Genomic DNA, 13,603 nt, shown 5'->3' with positions numbered 1-13,603 from the left:
CTTATCCTCAGCTATGAATACAGTGATAGAGTCACATGAATAGGTACAAAGAAACATAACAGAAAACACTAGCTGAAAAGACTGCTCCCCCCAGTAACCATAACAACAAATATGACAAATCTGTTTGTCTGAGGGATCTGCTTCTCTCTTTTTGGTAGTATCCTTTAACTTAAAAACAGCTGCATTGGAGTCAAAGAACAAAGCTCGAGATAGTCACAAAAAATAAAGAATGTATTTTTCTCCAAAGATCAAAACCGTAACTAACATAAGACATTCATATTAGAGTATTAAGTTCAGTGTCCAGAAAAAAACTCATCTGCCATATAAAAAAAAAAAGATACTGAAATTGCTTTACTGCTCAAGAATCTCTTTGCTCAAAACTGCTTAATTCTTCTCTCACCAAGTTTTGTCAGTAACTTGATTTTAACTACATTGTACAAACAACTTTTCTTCTCCACCCTCATCTTATCTAAAGCTCTTCTTTTGTTCTGGAGAGTTTTGTTGCATGCTCCTCTATAAATTTGCTCAAATGCTCTAAATCTCTGTCCCCGCCTTCAAATTTAATTGGGTTGTTCTTCTTGTCCTTTGGAGCAAAGTAGATGGTGGGGAATCCCTCCACTTTGTAGTGGTCATTCGTCACGTCATTGGCAGTAGCATCCATCTTGGCTATAATCAGATTTTTCTCATTCTTGTATTTTTTGCCTAGCTCATTATACACTGGTTCTAGTTTCTTGCAGTGTCCACACCATGGGGCATAGAACTCTATGAGAACATCATTCTTTGGATCCATCACTATGGTATCAAAAGTTTTACCCACTACCACTTTCACAGGCCCTTTGTTATTTTTTGGCACTGGCTGGGACTTCACAATTGGCTTCAGTTTTCCTAGAAGGAAGCAAAACACACACAACACCATTAGAATGTGGTAAGAGCAGCCCTTACAACCTCTCCTAAGAAAGGGCAGAAGAGTACATCCTCCTGCCAGGGAAAGATCACTGCACTGGCAATTGAACTTGCCTCCGCATGAAACACAGGCTACTTAAATGGTGAGCTTTTGGCCCAATAACCTCATGAAATACAGGCAACAGGTTTTTTTTGCAATTCCCCCTAGAACCCTTCTCTTCTTTTTATGGCTGTCCATCCACAAAGTAATAACTCATGATTTAATACAGTAGTCCCAAATATGAATGACCAGCTCACACTTTAAAGCCACAGGAACATTTTAGGCACATAAAACAGACTCTGTTTACTGGAGCCATTGCCTCAGGAAACAACTCTTGGAAGTGTAAACAAAATAGCTTAGAGAACCCCATTTTAGAAACTGTACCTTTTTTGAATGCCACCACGAACTGCCTGAGTACATCAGAGTCAAACTCTTCTGGCTCCATGGCGTACTTCTTGCCACCTTCATCCAGAATGGCAGCGTTGACATCCTCTCCACTCTCGAGCAGGCCCAAATCCTTTATTTCAGAAGAATAATCTTCCTCATCAGAAACAGCAAACACGTATTCAGGGAAGTCTTTAGCCACCTCCAGGACTTTGCTTCTCCAGTACTGAGTAGCTGAAAAACCAGAACAGGACAGAATTGGTAATTTCTAGTTATTCAGTGCCTGCTCCCTCTCAAAGTGAAGGAAGGGTAATTGTAGCAAACCCACCAACACGGTAGTCAAAACTGAAGTCCACAGAGTAGTAGACAACCACCAGAGGACGCTTGGAGTATCTCTTGGCATCGTTGGAAGGCTTGCGATGACCAACTAGAGGCAAAGCATGTTTCAGCACATGCTCTTTAATCTCAGATCCATCTGTAGAGTCCTGTAAAGAAATAGTGACAAAAGTTCAAGCAAACAGATTTAAGCAGCACATCTGCTATGCACTACTAAGAAAACCAGTATTGGTACACACACGAGTGCGAAAGAGGGAAGGACATGTTATAAAAACAAGGCTGCCACCACATTTTCTTCAAACCTTTGAGCACTGAATATTGTATGGACAAATTATTATTTGAAAACATAACATCTGGACCAATTTCCTAAAGTCCTCTTGAAAAAGAGATACAGTTTCAGTGGACAAACAGGTTAACTCAAATATCTAGTAGGAGTACTTCCAACAGGAAGATGCCTACTGATTGTAATTACAGAGAAAGAGAACTTTCAATCCCACACACAAACATTTTAGCTCTGGACCATCTACTCACTTTAAGATTCAGAACGTGCATCTTGGACTCATGCTTCGACTGAAATTTTTCTGGCTGCATGACAACCAGTTTTCCTGGAGAAACTTTCAATAGTTTTGCAATCTCATTGCTGAAGGTGTGATGGAACTTATAATCTTCTCTCAAACCATTAGCTGAAAAATTAAGGTTAGGGTGAAGGAAAAGTCATTAGAAAGTGAACTTACAGACTGTAACTGAGATAACTGCAAGGAAATGCTCTTCCTGTTCTCCAAGTGACACAGAACAACCCAGTCTTAGACAACAGCTCTTATTCAGGGGTGAGAAGCACGTGAATATACATACAATTCCAGCAGCACTATTTTAATGCTGTTCAACATCCCACCTACTTGGTGAGTTATTCTACACACTCAAACACCTTGAACAGCTTCCAAAACATATGCAGCAAAACAGTTTTTCTTTTGTCAATCTCTTACCTCTTGGCCTCTCCCCAAATAGGTCAGCTAGCCAAACTATTTGCTTTGGGACAGCCTGGGAAACAGTTCTCTGTCTTGCCATGCTGAGGCAAACAAATGAGCTCCTAATCCAACTATGACAGCAGCCCCAGAATCAGACATAGACAGGTTGCCAGGAATGGTCTAACTAAACTGACCCAGAAGTGGATGAGGGTCCTTTCTCCAGACCTCTCATCCAAAATGAGTTTGGTGACAACAGACTCTGGGCTGCCAGATATGAAACTAGAGTAACAGACAGCAAACATATCCAGGCTTTAAGCCAAGAAATTGTGGTTTGTTCCTCAGGAAAGCATTTTTTCCTCCTCTCTAGTCCACATGTTTTTAGTGACACAATTATCAAGCAGAGGTATATTCTGTGACCTGCTGACACCTTAGTTACAGCCTCAAAATCTGGTGTGAGTTTATTTTTTGAATACAAGTAGAAGATCACCCTTCCTCCTACTACTTCTTCTCCTCTCCAACCCTCCCTACTATACTAGGAGCAGAAATAAATGATCTCTCCATGCCCAAAGTCCTAGGCAGAATCCCAACAAAACATATATTCCATTAATATTTTAAAACATTCTTTACCTGCTTCCTGATAGAGCTGATAGGTTTTGTCATTCTCTCCACTAAAGACACCAATGATGATGACATCATCCCCATCCCTCAGAAATTCTTGTACCTGCTTGGTAGCCTGAATCTGTTTGGATGGAGGACCAGCCTGTTCAATCATGTAGTCGACAATACCTGTGAGAGAAACCCACCCCCAAAAAGTTGCTTAGAACATTTACTGAACTGAAAGATTTGGGCATTCCATGTAAAACATTTAATGTCACACTTCCCATGAACACATCTCCTCCTGTGCAGTCCTCCCACAATAACCTAAAGACCAAATCAGCAAGATTTCAGTCCAAGTTTTTAAAGCTGCAGTTCTGAATATTCCCTTTCAGGTTGGTTTCAGAAGAGCTGACCAAGCACACAATCCATGAGTATCAGTTGATCTTGCAAGCAATGCTCCTTTCTGAAATTCCAGACCCTTCACTGTCTCCTGAATCTATTATAAGCCAAGGTGCTACTTAAATAGTCTTAAGTCTAATTAAAACTTAATATTGACTATTTTTGCCAGCCCTCAAGGCTCATTCCAGTATAATTAAAACCTGCCCATTTACCCATACTGCCACTGCTTCACCAAGTGTATTTAACTTACTTGATATTGAAAGGAGCTGACACTACCACCTAAAGATGTTATGAAGACTAAAGACAAATTTAAATATCCTGTGTAGGTATGAGAGCAGAATCTTTCAGTTTTCCCCAGCTACTGCTGCTATGACATTAACAAGCCTGCGAGTCCGACAGATACGTCAAAATATTTTTCAGAACACAAGAAAACACAGTTTTTCTTGTGAGTAAAGTTGCAGTACCGTATTTTTCCCGTGGACCGCTGTAGTCATAAGGCTTGCCCTTGCGGAATATTTTGAGAGTTGGGTAGCCAGTGACATCAAACTTCTTTGCAAGCTCCGTTTCAGCCGTGGCGTCGACTTTAGCCAGGGGGATGGGAGGTGTGCGCTTGCTGAGCTCCTGAGCAGCCTTCTCGTACTCTGGAGCAAGCCTCTTGCAGTGGCCACACCTAGGGAGGCAGAGCAGAGGGCACTTCTTACCAGCCACTAAGCCTGCCAGGTACCTCCTACCCCTGAAGTGGAAGAGTTAAGTCTTCCAGCATGCAGAAATGGGATCATTGAATCCCAGAGGACACTTCAGCCGTGTCTGTGCAACCTGAAGCTGACCTCTGTGCCTGGCCTCACATTACTATAGGTAGCTTCATATTTAGAGGCCATTTTTAAGCTAAGGACCAATTCTTTTGGTTTTCAGTATCTCAGTGTGTTCCCAAATCAGCAAACATTGTGAACCTCCAGTGAAGATCTGGACACCACCCCTTGCTGACACACAGATCCAGTCTAGTCTGCCAGTGATCTGCAACGTGATCCCAGGTGCAGATTAGAATTGAGGTACACCAAGTGTGTTCAGGCCATCTGTGCTAGACAAATACAGGTGACTGCCTTCTTGCTTACCATGGAGCATAGAACTCCACCAGGATTATGTCAGCATCATTCACAACTTCGTCAAAATTATCCTGGGTCAATACCAGAGTAGCTTCGGGTGGAGGGGTCCAGTTGGGGTCAGAAACCTCCTTGACTTTGGCCACAATAGCTGAAATACAGTTCAATAACCCAATTAGCAAGCATGCATTTTATCATACCATTAGCATGTCAAATGCAAGAATTTGAAATCAGAGGGCAAGCATGGTGCTGGACCAATGCTTATACATCAAGCTTACATGAGAACACTTTCTTAATCAAGTTCATTTATGCCTTATTTCCTTGTTGGCATTACTGAGAAGGTCTCTTCACCTCATAGAGTGTCTTATGCAGAGCACAGATCTGTACTTTGCAGCACTGAATTCCATCTCAAAACAGACAGAAAAGGTAGTTTTTCCCCCTCTGACTAGAGCTGGGCAAAATAAGTTAAGCAAAATACAGCCAATATATATATATATCAAATGTTTATTGGCTGATCCTTCAGCAAACATGAGACTGTCTTCTCTTCTAGTCAAGTCATATTTCTAGAAACCTTCTGTCAGTAACAGCACTACTCACTACCTGCAAAATTGTCCTCTAGCATGCAGCCTGTTGAGAAAACGGAAAACTTCAGCATTCATAATATTACTTGCTTTAAGATAAATAACTTGAGATCAGAGTCCTTCAAAACAGCCATATATTAAGAAGAAAGATCATAGCATACTTTGTTTTCTTACAGAGAACTGCAAAGGACTGGTGCTTACCATCTTCTGTCCGAGACCCATCGTAGTCAACAGCTTGGCCTTTTTTCAGGATTTTGATGGTTGGGTAGCCACTGACATCAAAACGACTTGACAGTGAAGTGGCTGCAGTAGCATCTATTTTGGCTACAGGAATAGGAGGGTCATGTTCCTTCAGAGTTTTAGCTATCTTCTCATACTCAGGAGCAAACTGCTTGCAGTGCCCACACCTGTCAGAGGAAGACACAAGTAGGTATGTAAATGCACAACAGACATGCAGAGTTGCTCTGCAATTCTAGGATGCCTTCTGACAGATGTCCACATCATCAGCACAGAAATGTTTGTCTTGCTACATGTTTAGATCATGGAGAGCAACTGTAGCTAATGTACTGTATGCTCACATCAAAACCTTTATTTTTCTTAATTTTAATTCAATGTGGAATGTATTGCCATGTGCTTTATAAAACCACTGTAAAAAATTCAACAACTGCTTTTACAATGAAGTTGTATTACGCTCGCTCCTTCCTTCTTTCCTTCCTCCTCAACTTCACTTCTCCCTAACCAAGGTTCATCTTCTCTCCCTAGCACCCTAAATTGAAGTAAAGAGAAAATGAACCAGCAGTCAAGTTGGCCAAATGAAATCGCCCACCCACTATGATAACACAGCATCTGCCCCCTCTCTGGCCACATCAGAACTCTCTAGGGAGAACAGAGGCTCCTGATGCAAAAACAGGCATGACAGAGGATACCAGCATAATAAATAATACAGCCTGACAAGCTAAAGATGAAACCAGGAAAATGTAGGAAAACAGAAAGAAGTGTGTGCCAGATAGCCTTTGCTCCTTAGCATCTCAGCTGGAAGGAGGGGGAGTAGAAAAATAGGAGAGATGTTTAGTCATACATCCTTTTCATGTAGGCAAACTACAGCTGCAGAATTAGTGCCTACAGCCAAGAAGGAATGGGATTCTCTGTTACAAGAATGGCACAAATTAAAATGCAGCTCCACCTCCAGCAAGATCATATTCCCCCTCTATTCAAAGGCTGGAGAAGGACTACTACAAAAATGAGTAAGTCATTTTTGTATCACTGAGCCACAATGGAAAGGTTCTGGCTGCAACACTAACTCAGCAATTCTACTGAAAGTATCTTCTATCTTGTTTTCACCCAGTAACCATCCTTAAGGTTTTTGAACATAAGAATGCAAGAGAGGACACACCCTGGCCTGAATCCTTTGTCTTGGTTACATGCATCTAAGTCCATTGTAGCTCCCTGGAGCAGACCAGTGTAAGTGCTGTACACCCTGGGATGCCAGCAGAACTGCCATCATTAGGCAGATGTATGAGGCACTGCTTAAACTGATAATACAAACAAGCTGTGTCCCTAACCACTCCACACCTTTCTGGCAAGGACAGAAATGTGAATTTGGAAAGGAAAACCTTCAGGGAATTCCCCTGCTAGGGAAGCTTTCGTTACTCCATCTAGGTGAGCAAGTACACACGTTCTCAGTGGTCCAGCACTGGCACAGGACGATAGCAGGCTGCAGGACCATACTGCATGACTTTCCTGGGCCTCACTGGAACCATTTCTGTTCCCTGACAGGCATAAACCAGGGATAGAATCAGGCTTGTGCTCCCCTAGGCATGGGATCCCTCAGTATGACCCACATCTGTGGAACAGGAGCAGGCTGCTGGTTATTGCAAGTACAGAGGCGGGAAAAAAGGCTCTTGCCCACCACCAGAACCATCTCTTTTTCTGGACTATAGCAGAGTCCAGGGCATCTCCTGCAGCCAAGTTAATCCTTTGTCACCTTTAAAATGGCAACCCAAGGTCACTTTTTAGGAGCTTGTTCTGGCAGAGCAGCCCTGTGATGCTGCACTGTGAACCCACCATGGTGCGTAGAACTCCAGCAGCACGGTGTCCTTGTCTGCAGTGAAGGTGTCAAAGTTGGCATCATTCAAGACTAACACACCATTTTCTTCTTTAACTACAGAATCATCATCCTCTTCGTCATCTTCTTCATCGTCATCATCATCACCTTCATCGTCAGCTTCTTTTGTAACAGGTTCTGGGAAGGTAAGAATATGACACAGATTAGATTGTGTCAAGTTTTATATTAATGTGACAGTACCAGATTGAAGATGGATTAGCTACCTCCTGTGGTTAAGAAAAGTACCCACATGGATTAGTTTCTGCTCCACATACAGCTATCTCAGTTTGCAAAGAGCCTGGACTCAGATGCTTGACCATTTCAATTTTGTCCACACTACACCAGCTGACAATATTCATATTTCAGTAAAGTATCAACAGGTATTTCACATGTCAGGGAGAACTAACAAAATGGACACAAGACCAATTAAAGAACACAAATCTGTGCAATAGTTGCCACCAAGGTTTGATAAACATCTTGTTGAAATATGGGTATTGGGACATGTTTTGCTGGGCAAGAAGGGCACACAGATGAACTTCAAACAGAACCCTTCATCATGCAACAGAGTAGCCAACTTTAAGTTGGAAAAATTAGTGTCTTACACCAAAAAAGCAGGTGTTATCTGTTCCCAGTGCTCCCTTGTATCCCAGCTCAGGAGACCTGTAACACCACAATAGCTATGTGCTGCCTGTCTGAAGGTCTAATAAACAGACACACTTGCTATAAAACCAAAATTTACCATTTCACTACAATCAAGGTGGTTTGGAGGCAGCACTTCTAAATTGTGCTTCTTGCCTGACTGCTCCATCCACCTCTGCCACTCTTGCTCTCAGTTTCAGAGATGTTCCAGGTCTGCTATTCACTGAGGAGCCTTTCCACTCACAGGGGCACCAATCACTCAGCTCTGGATCAGCACCAGGCTGCAGTGAGTGTAAAATCAAGTAACTAACTGCAGAAGTCCCACAGAAACTCATACCTATGCACCTGGCAAATGCCAGATACTCTTCTAAAAAAAAACCAAAACCAAAAACCATGGAGTGAAAGCTTCTTCTTTCAAAGAACTTTTGGGGAGGCCTTTGAATTAAGACCAAAACCACTGGTCCACAACAGTCCTTTAAAGGAAAAAACAATTTGATAAATTACCAAAGCAAAATTAGCATGTGAAAGCTGAAGCCAGCACATTTCTACTGATTCATTCTTTGTTGGCATGGAATTTGAGATGGTTTTTTTCAATATCTGACCTTTCATATGTTCCTTTAAACTTAAAAAAACCAAAAACAAACAAACAAAAAAAACCAAAAAAAACCACCAAAACTACCATCTTTCAAGGAAACCAGATCTTCCTGAAGGACTTTAAAAGAATTTCAGGGACAGAACAACTAATGAAAATATCTCGTTCCAAATGAAAACTGTAAAACAATGAAGTTAAGTCCCTTTCAACCAGTGGGAGTCCCAGGAATGGGATAAAAAAATAAAAAAGAAAAAAGGGATTAGGGTTTCTCGTTTAAAATTATTTTCTATTTAAATGGCTTTTGGCTAAGCTGAGGAGCTACTGCAGCAGTATTCTGAAAATATTCTGATTTAATCAGGAAGCTGAAAGTTAAGAACAATAAATATGTACTATCCAGATATGAAAAAGCTAACAAAACAAAATCCACTTTTGTCAGACCAACAGCAGACATTAGGAACAACCTCACCATGGATAAAATTATGCCATTAAATTGCAATAGCTAGTTTTATTTTAAAAGAAAGTATACAAAAACAAGCCTATATGCTCTCAGGAAACAGTAGGGGCTCTTGGAGAAAGTATGTTGATTTTAATTAGAGGTCAAATTTATTTAGCACAAAAATAGAAAATACTAAAGCTTCTGATGAAGGGAGAGATCACAGGAGATCTTTTATCACACAACCCTAGTCAGCTGGATCAGGTTTCTCTAACAAGTACTAGTGTTTCACCTGATCTTTGAGGCAGCTAAAAGCACTATTTGCAAGCAGACAATGCCTCCTGTGTTGCAGCTCTTGCTCACCCTTGAGTGAATCCATGCCTCACATACCTGCAGGACTGCCCTGGTGGAACAGCTGGATTTCAGGGGGCTTCAGCAGGCAAAGCCTGTACCTTACACGGGTGCCCAGCAGTTCTGAGGGCTCAGTTTCATCACAGGCTGTTCCAGGCTGGCCTGTGCCTGAATTCCCGGCCACTGCACTCCTGGCAAATTGCTCCAGATAGGATTTTTCCTGACACAAAGGAACGCGAGCAAAACCAGCCGGCCAGTTCTGCTCCTGCACCTCGAACCACCCACCGGGTTGTGACCCCTGCTCCTGCTCACCTGCTCACGACCCACCCCCAAGAGAGACAAAGACCTCAGCAGCTACAGTGGCACCCGGTTTTTAGAAAGAACAAGGTATTCCCTGCAAAAACATCCAGCGCAGGTGGATAAATGTAACCATCAGATCCACCATCCCTCACTGAAATAATTTTGTATCTTTCCCTACAAGTGGCCGTACAGCCTGCCAAGGTGAAACTTCCCCGACAGCGACACATTGTCACGGGCATTGCACACACCGCCTTCCTCCTCCCTGGAGATGGAGGCAGGACAATAGCCCTGGAACAGCAGGACTCCACCTTCTCCCACGCTTAAGGAGGGCGTGCGTTAAAAAGGAAATTAACCACACTTAGATATCGGTCCTTAAGTGTGCAGAGTTACTTTCTGTAGCTTCCAGCTTCACCAACACCCGGGGCTATCACAGCTACCTCTACCATCCCTTTAAATTTGGGACTGAAAGACTTGTTTCAGGGACCCAACCACGGGAGAAACAAGCAGGACTTTTTTTTTTTTTCCCCCATAGAGAGCAAGAAACTTTCCTCTGCATAAAGATTTACAATTTAAAGAGAACAGAATGAGTTTGTGACACCTGAAGTGGCAGAAGTAGCTAATAAATACTTGCATAAGTCAGCTCATGAAAATAAAACAGCTGCCCCCAAATTGAAGTATCTTTGTTTCTTAAAGAGACTTGCAAAGCCAGTGGACAAACTAACAGCTGTGACAGCTGTGGCTAAAACCTGTCCTCTGGTAAAATATGGATAACCCCCTTATACTAACAACAACAAAAAAAACACATACAAAAAATTAAAAAAAAACCAAAACAAAACTCCCCAAAAACCCACAAAATCAATCCACAAATTCCAACACATTACTACAGGAGTCAAAAAACATGATCAGGAAGGTACTTTTTTTAAGACTTGAAGTACACGGTGCTGGCTGGCAGGCCTTCTTTAGGATGACAGCTACTCTGAAATTAATTCTTACAGTAACTTCACTGAACACTCAGCATTTATCAGAAATACAGCCTAGTAACATTTTCTTAAACAAAGCAGATCCTGTACAGAAAAGCTGCATCCAGACACCAATGACTTTGGGATGCTGCCTGAAAGTTTCCTTTTGAGGAGCACACTGTTCCCTAATTGGATGAGCTCAGTTTTCAGAAGCCCAGAACTCATCATGTGTTGCTAGGACATTCGAAAGATTTTCAATTTAATTTAATATCAGCCCCCTTCAATCTTTTTCTGTGGTGGATCCTCTACATGATCCCTCCTTTCCCATCATCAGGATGCCAAGGGTGTAGTGGTCAGGATCCAGCCTAACCTCACTTCCAGCATATTTACCCCCCTGCCCTGCTCAAACCTCACTTCCCAAATCATGCAGTGCTACAAGATAGGTTTGCTTGGAACTTTTCATTTCCCCAACAACCAAGTGCATAAGATTACTTCCTTGTTGCAAAGTAAATTTATTCCACTTCACCCACGTCTGCATTCCAAGGGCAAAATTTAAAATCCCCAACTATGTGCATTTTTAAGGCAAAGGCTTTGTCAAGGCTAGTTCAGGATCTATATACAAATTCAAGATACACAATAGAACCTGGGAAATGATTGAAAGCTGAGCAGTGGATTAGTGTTCAGCTCCACACAGTAGGAGACACTTCCATCCCTGGGTACCTTTGATGCCCAGAACTCCTATAATGAGAAGAGCTGCAAGCACGGGAAATACTGATGAGAGCCAGGCCCACAAGGAGCCGAGCCACTGCTGCCAGCCACAGGTAACACTATAACATCACAGGTGCTACTTCACCCTTTGAAGGTGGCAGGGGAAATCAGTACTAGGCTTTGTCACATGTTACAAAGAAACCACAACACAACCACGTTCTAGCTAAAAGCAGAGAAAGAAGCATAAAAATTGTATTCCAGTTTACAACAGAAAAAAAAGAAAAGAGCTCCACAGGAAGATTCTGTATCTCTGTATCCTTACTGCCATATCCTTAGATGCCATATTTAAAACAAATCTCTTTACCCTCATCCTATAGACCATACAGTTACACAAATAGGGTAACTGATCTAAATGCACTTCTGCAAGTTTTAGTGCCTGTTAGGCCAGCAAGAAGTTGCAGGACATGAGTTCAGAAGGTCATCCATAATCCAGTCTCTCTAAAAGCTCTCTAATACTCAAAATGCAGCAGTGTTCATGCAGGAAATATGAACAATGCATAATTTACCAAAATCCACATGAAAGAAACTTAAAACCGAAAAAAGAAACACCTTCAAATGTCTGCCTCCTACTATACTCATTAAGCCTCAGCAGCTTTGTTTCAGCTAATTTTGGAAAGGAGTAGACACACGTCAGTGAAATCCAAAGACGGTAGGAAGAAACACCAAGAAGATGGTAACAATGGGCCTTCCTTCTGTGAGGGGGGAAAAAAAATCAGTTTGAAATACGAAGAATGCACAGAGTCCCTGAAAAAAGGAGTAAGGAAAAGAGTGAGCAATCACAGAACCATAGAATTTTTACATTCTATTTTTGGACTTTAAGGTCCCGTCCAACCATAGAATGCTAAGGGTTGGACGGGACCTTAAAGATCTCATAGTCCCAACTCCCCGGCCAGGGAAGGGACACCTCCCTCTAGAGCACTGCTCGGTGGTCATGAACACTGCCGGCACGGGGGTATCCACAACCTCCCTGGGCAACCTGTTTCAGTGTCTCAGCACCCTCAGAGTAAAGCATTTCTTCTCATATCGAACCTGAATTTCCCCGCTTTCAATCTGCACCCATTGTCTTATTACCACTACTACTTATTATTACTATTCCTTGTCTTATCACCACAGCTCCTGATGAAGAGTCCCTCTCCTACGTAATGAAATGGCAATCTGTCCGATAGGAGTCGGAATAAAGAAATCGCAAATTCCCAGGAGGTTCAGAAGCGGGGATTGCCAACATGGCTAATTGTTAGCTCGCTGTTACCTCCGTGCTGGGAGCGGCGAGGCAGAGCCGCCCCACGGCGCACGACAGACGAGCAGCGCCGGGACGAGCGGCTCGCACGGACCTCAGCGCCTGCACGGGGCGGGCTCAGCGCCCCGCACAGAGGCCTGCGAGGAGCACCCCGGTCCCAGCGGCGCCTGCACAGAGGTCTGCGAGAGCACCCCGGTCCCAGCGGCGCCCCGCCAGCCCGGGCTCCCCGCAGCTCCCAGCGCCGGGGCCGCGCAGCCGCCTCCCGCGGGGGAACCCGGCATGCGGTGCCGGCCCGGCCCCTGCCCGCGCTCACCTCCGTCGCCATCCTCCTCCTGTGCGGCCGCGCCCTGCGCCAGGAGGGCAATCTGAGCCAGCCCCAGCAGCAGCACCAGCACCCACAGCCCGCGCATCCTCATCCCGCCGCCGCTCCCGGCCTGGCCCGTCCGCTCCTTGCGCTGCGCTCCCACCGCTCGCCCCACCCCGCGGCACGCCGCGCCCGCTCATTGGCTGCTGCCCCAACACGTGCTTGGCGCGGTCGCCAATCAATAATCGTCACGAGGGCCGCCGGCGCGGGGTGCGTGGGTTTCGCGGGTTCCGCGGCGCCCCCGGGGACCCCCGGCGGCAGCGGCCGCGGCGCCGCGGCGGGACACGGGCGCCATCGGCCGGAGCGGCGGCGGGAAAGCAGCGGCGGCACCGCGCGCGGAAGCGCCCGGCCGCTCTGAGGTGCCGCCCCGCCATTGGCCGCCGCCGAGCTGCCAACCGCAGCCCGCCACGCGTGGAGCGCGCGGCCGCTCCAGGGGCGGGAGGCGGGAGGGATGGGGCGGGAGCGCCCCGACCGCGTGCAGCCACATCGCCCTTCGTGATTGGCGGGCCGGCGCCGGGGGGCGGGGCCAGCGGCCCGCGGCAGCCTGTGAG

General features: G+C 44.7%; 1 protein-coding gene across 1 annotated transcript; it reads right to left on the bottom strand.

Annotated features, from left to right (window-relative positions):
• Positions 1-210: 210 nt before the first annotated feature.
• Positions 211-13,221, bottom strand: PDIA4 (protein disulfide isomerase family A member 4). Its single transcript, XM_036402368.2, has 10 exons — positions 13,002-13,221; positions 7,370-7,547; positions 5,507-5,712; positions 4,737-4,875; positions 4,089-4,294; positions 3,256-3,414; positions 2,195-2,346; positions 1,656-1,812; positions 1,328-1,561; positions 211-885 (listed from the first exon to the last, which is right to left on the bottom strand). Exons 1-10 carry the CDS (start codon positions 13,102-13,104, stop codon positions 470-472), a joined length of 1,950 nt encoding a protein of 649 aa, XP_036258261.1. The 5' UTR covers positions 13,105-13,221; the 3' UTR covers positions 211-469.
• Positions 13,222-13,603: the final 382 nt, after the last annotated feature.

Source organism: Molothrus ater, chromosome 1, assembly GCF_012460135.2.
Source record: "Molothrus ater isolate BHLD 08-10-18 breed brown headed cowbird chromosome 1, BPBGC_Mater_1.1, whole genome shotgun sequence".
NCBI classification, from domain to species: domain Eukaryota; kingdom Metazoa; phylum Chordata; class Aves; order Passeriformes; family Icteridae; genus Molothrus; species Molothrus ater.
This window is presented reverse-complemented; position numbering and strand designations above follow the sequence as displayed.

Excerpts from the sequence above, each read along its gene's own strand:
- PDIA4 (XM_036402368.2), bottom strand. The coding sequence starts at position 13,104 with ATGAGGATGCGCGGGCTGTGGGTGCTGGTGCTGCTGCTGGGGCTGGCT. Across the intron at positions 2,347-3,255 it reads TCAGCTCTATCAGGAAGCAG|CTAATGGTTTGAGAGAAGAT; the intron begins GTAAAGAATGTT and ends TTAATTTTTCAG. Across the intron at positions 1,813-2,194 it reads TGCACGTTCTGAATCTTAAA|GACTCTACAGATGGATCTGA; the intron begins GTGAGTAGATGG and ends ATTTCTTTACAG.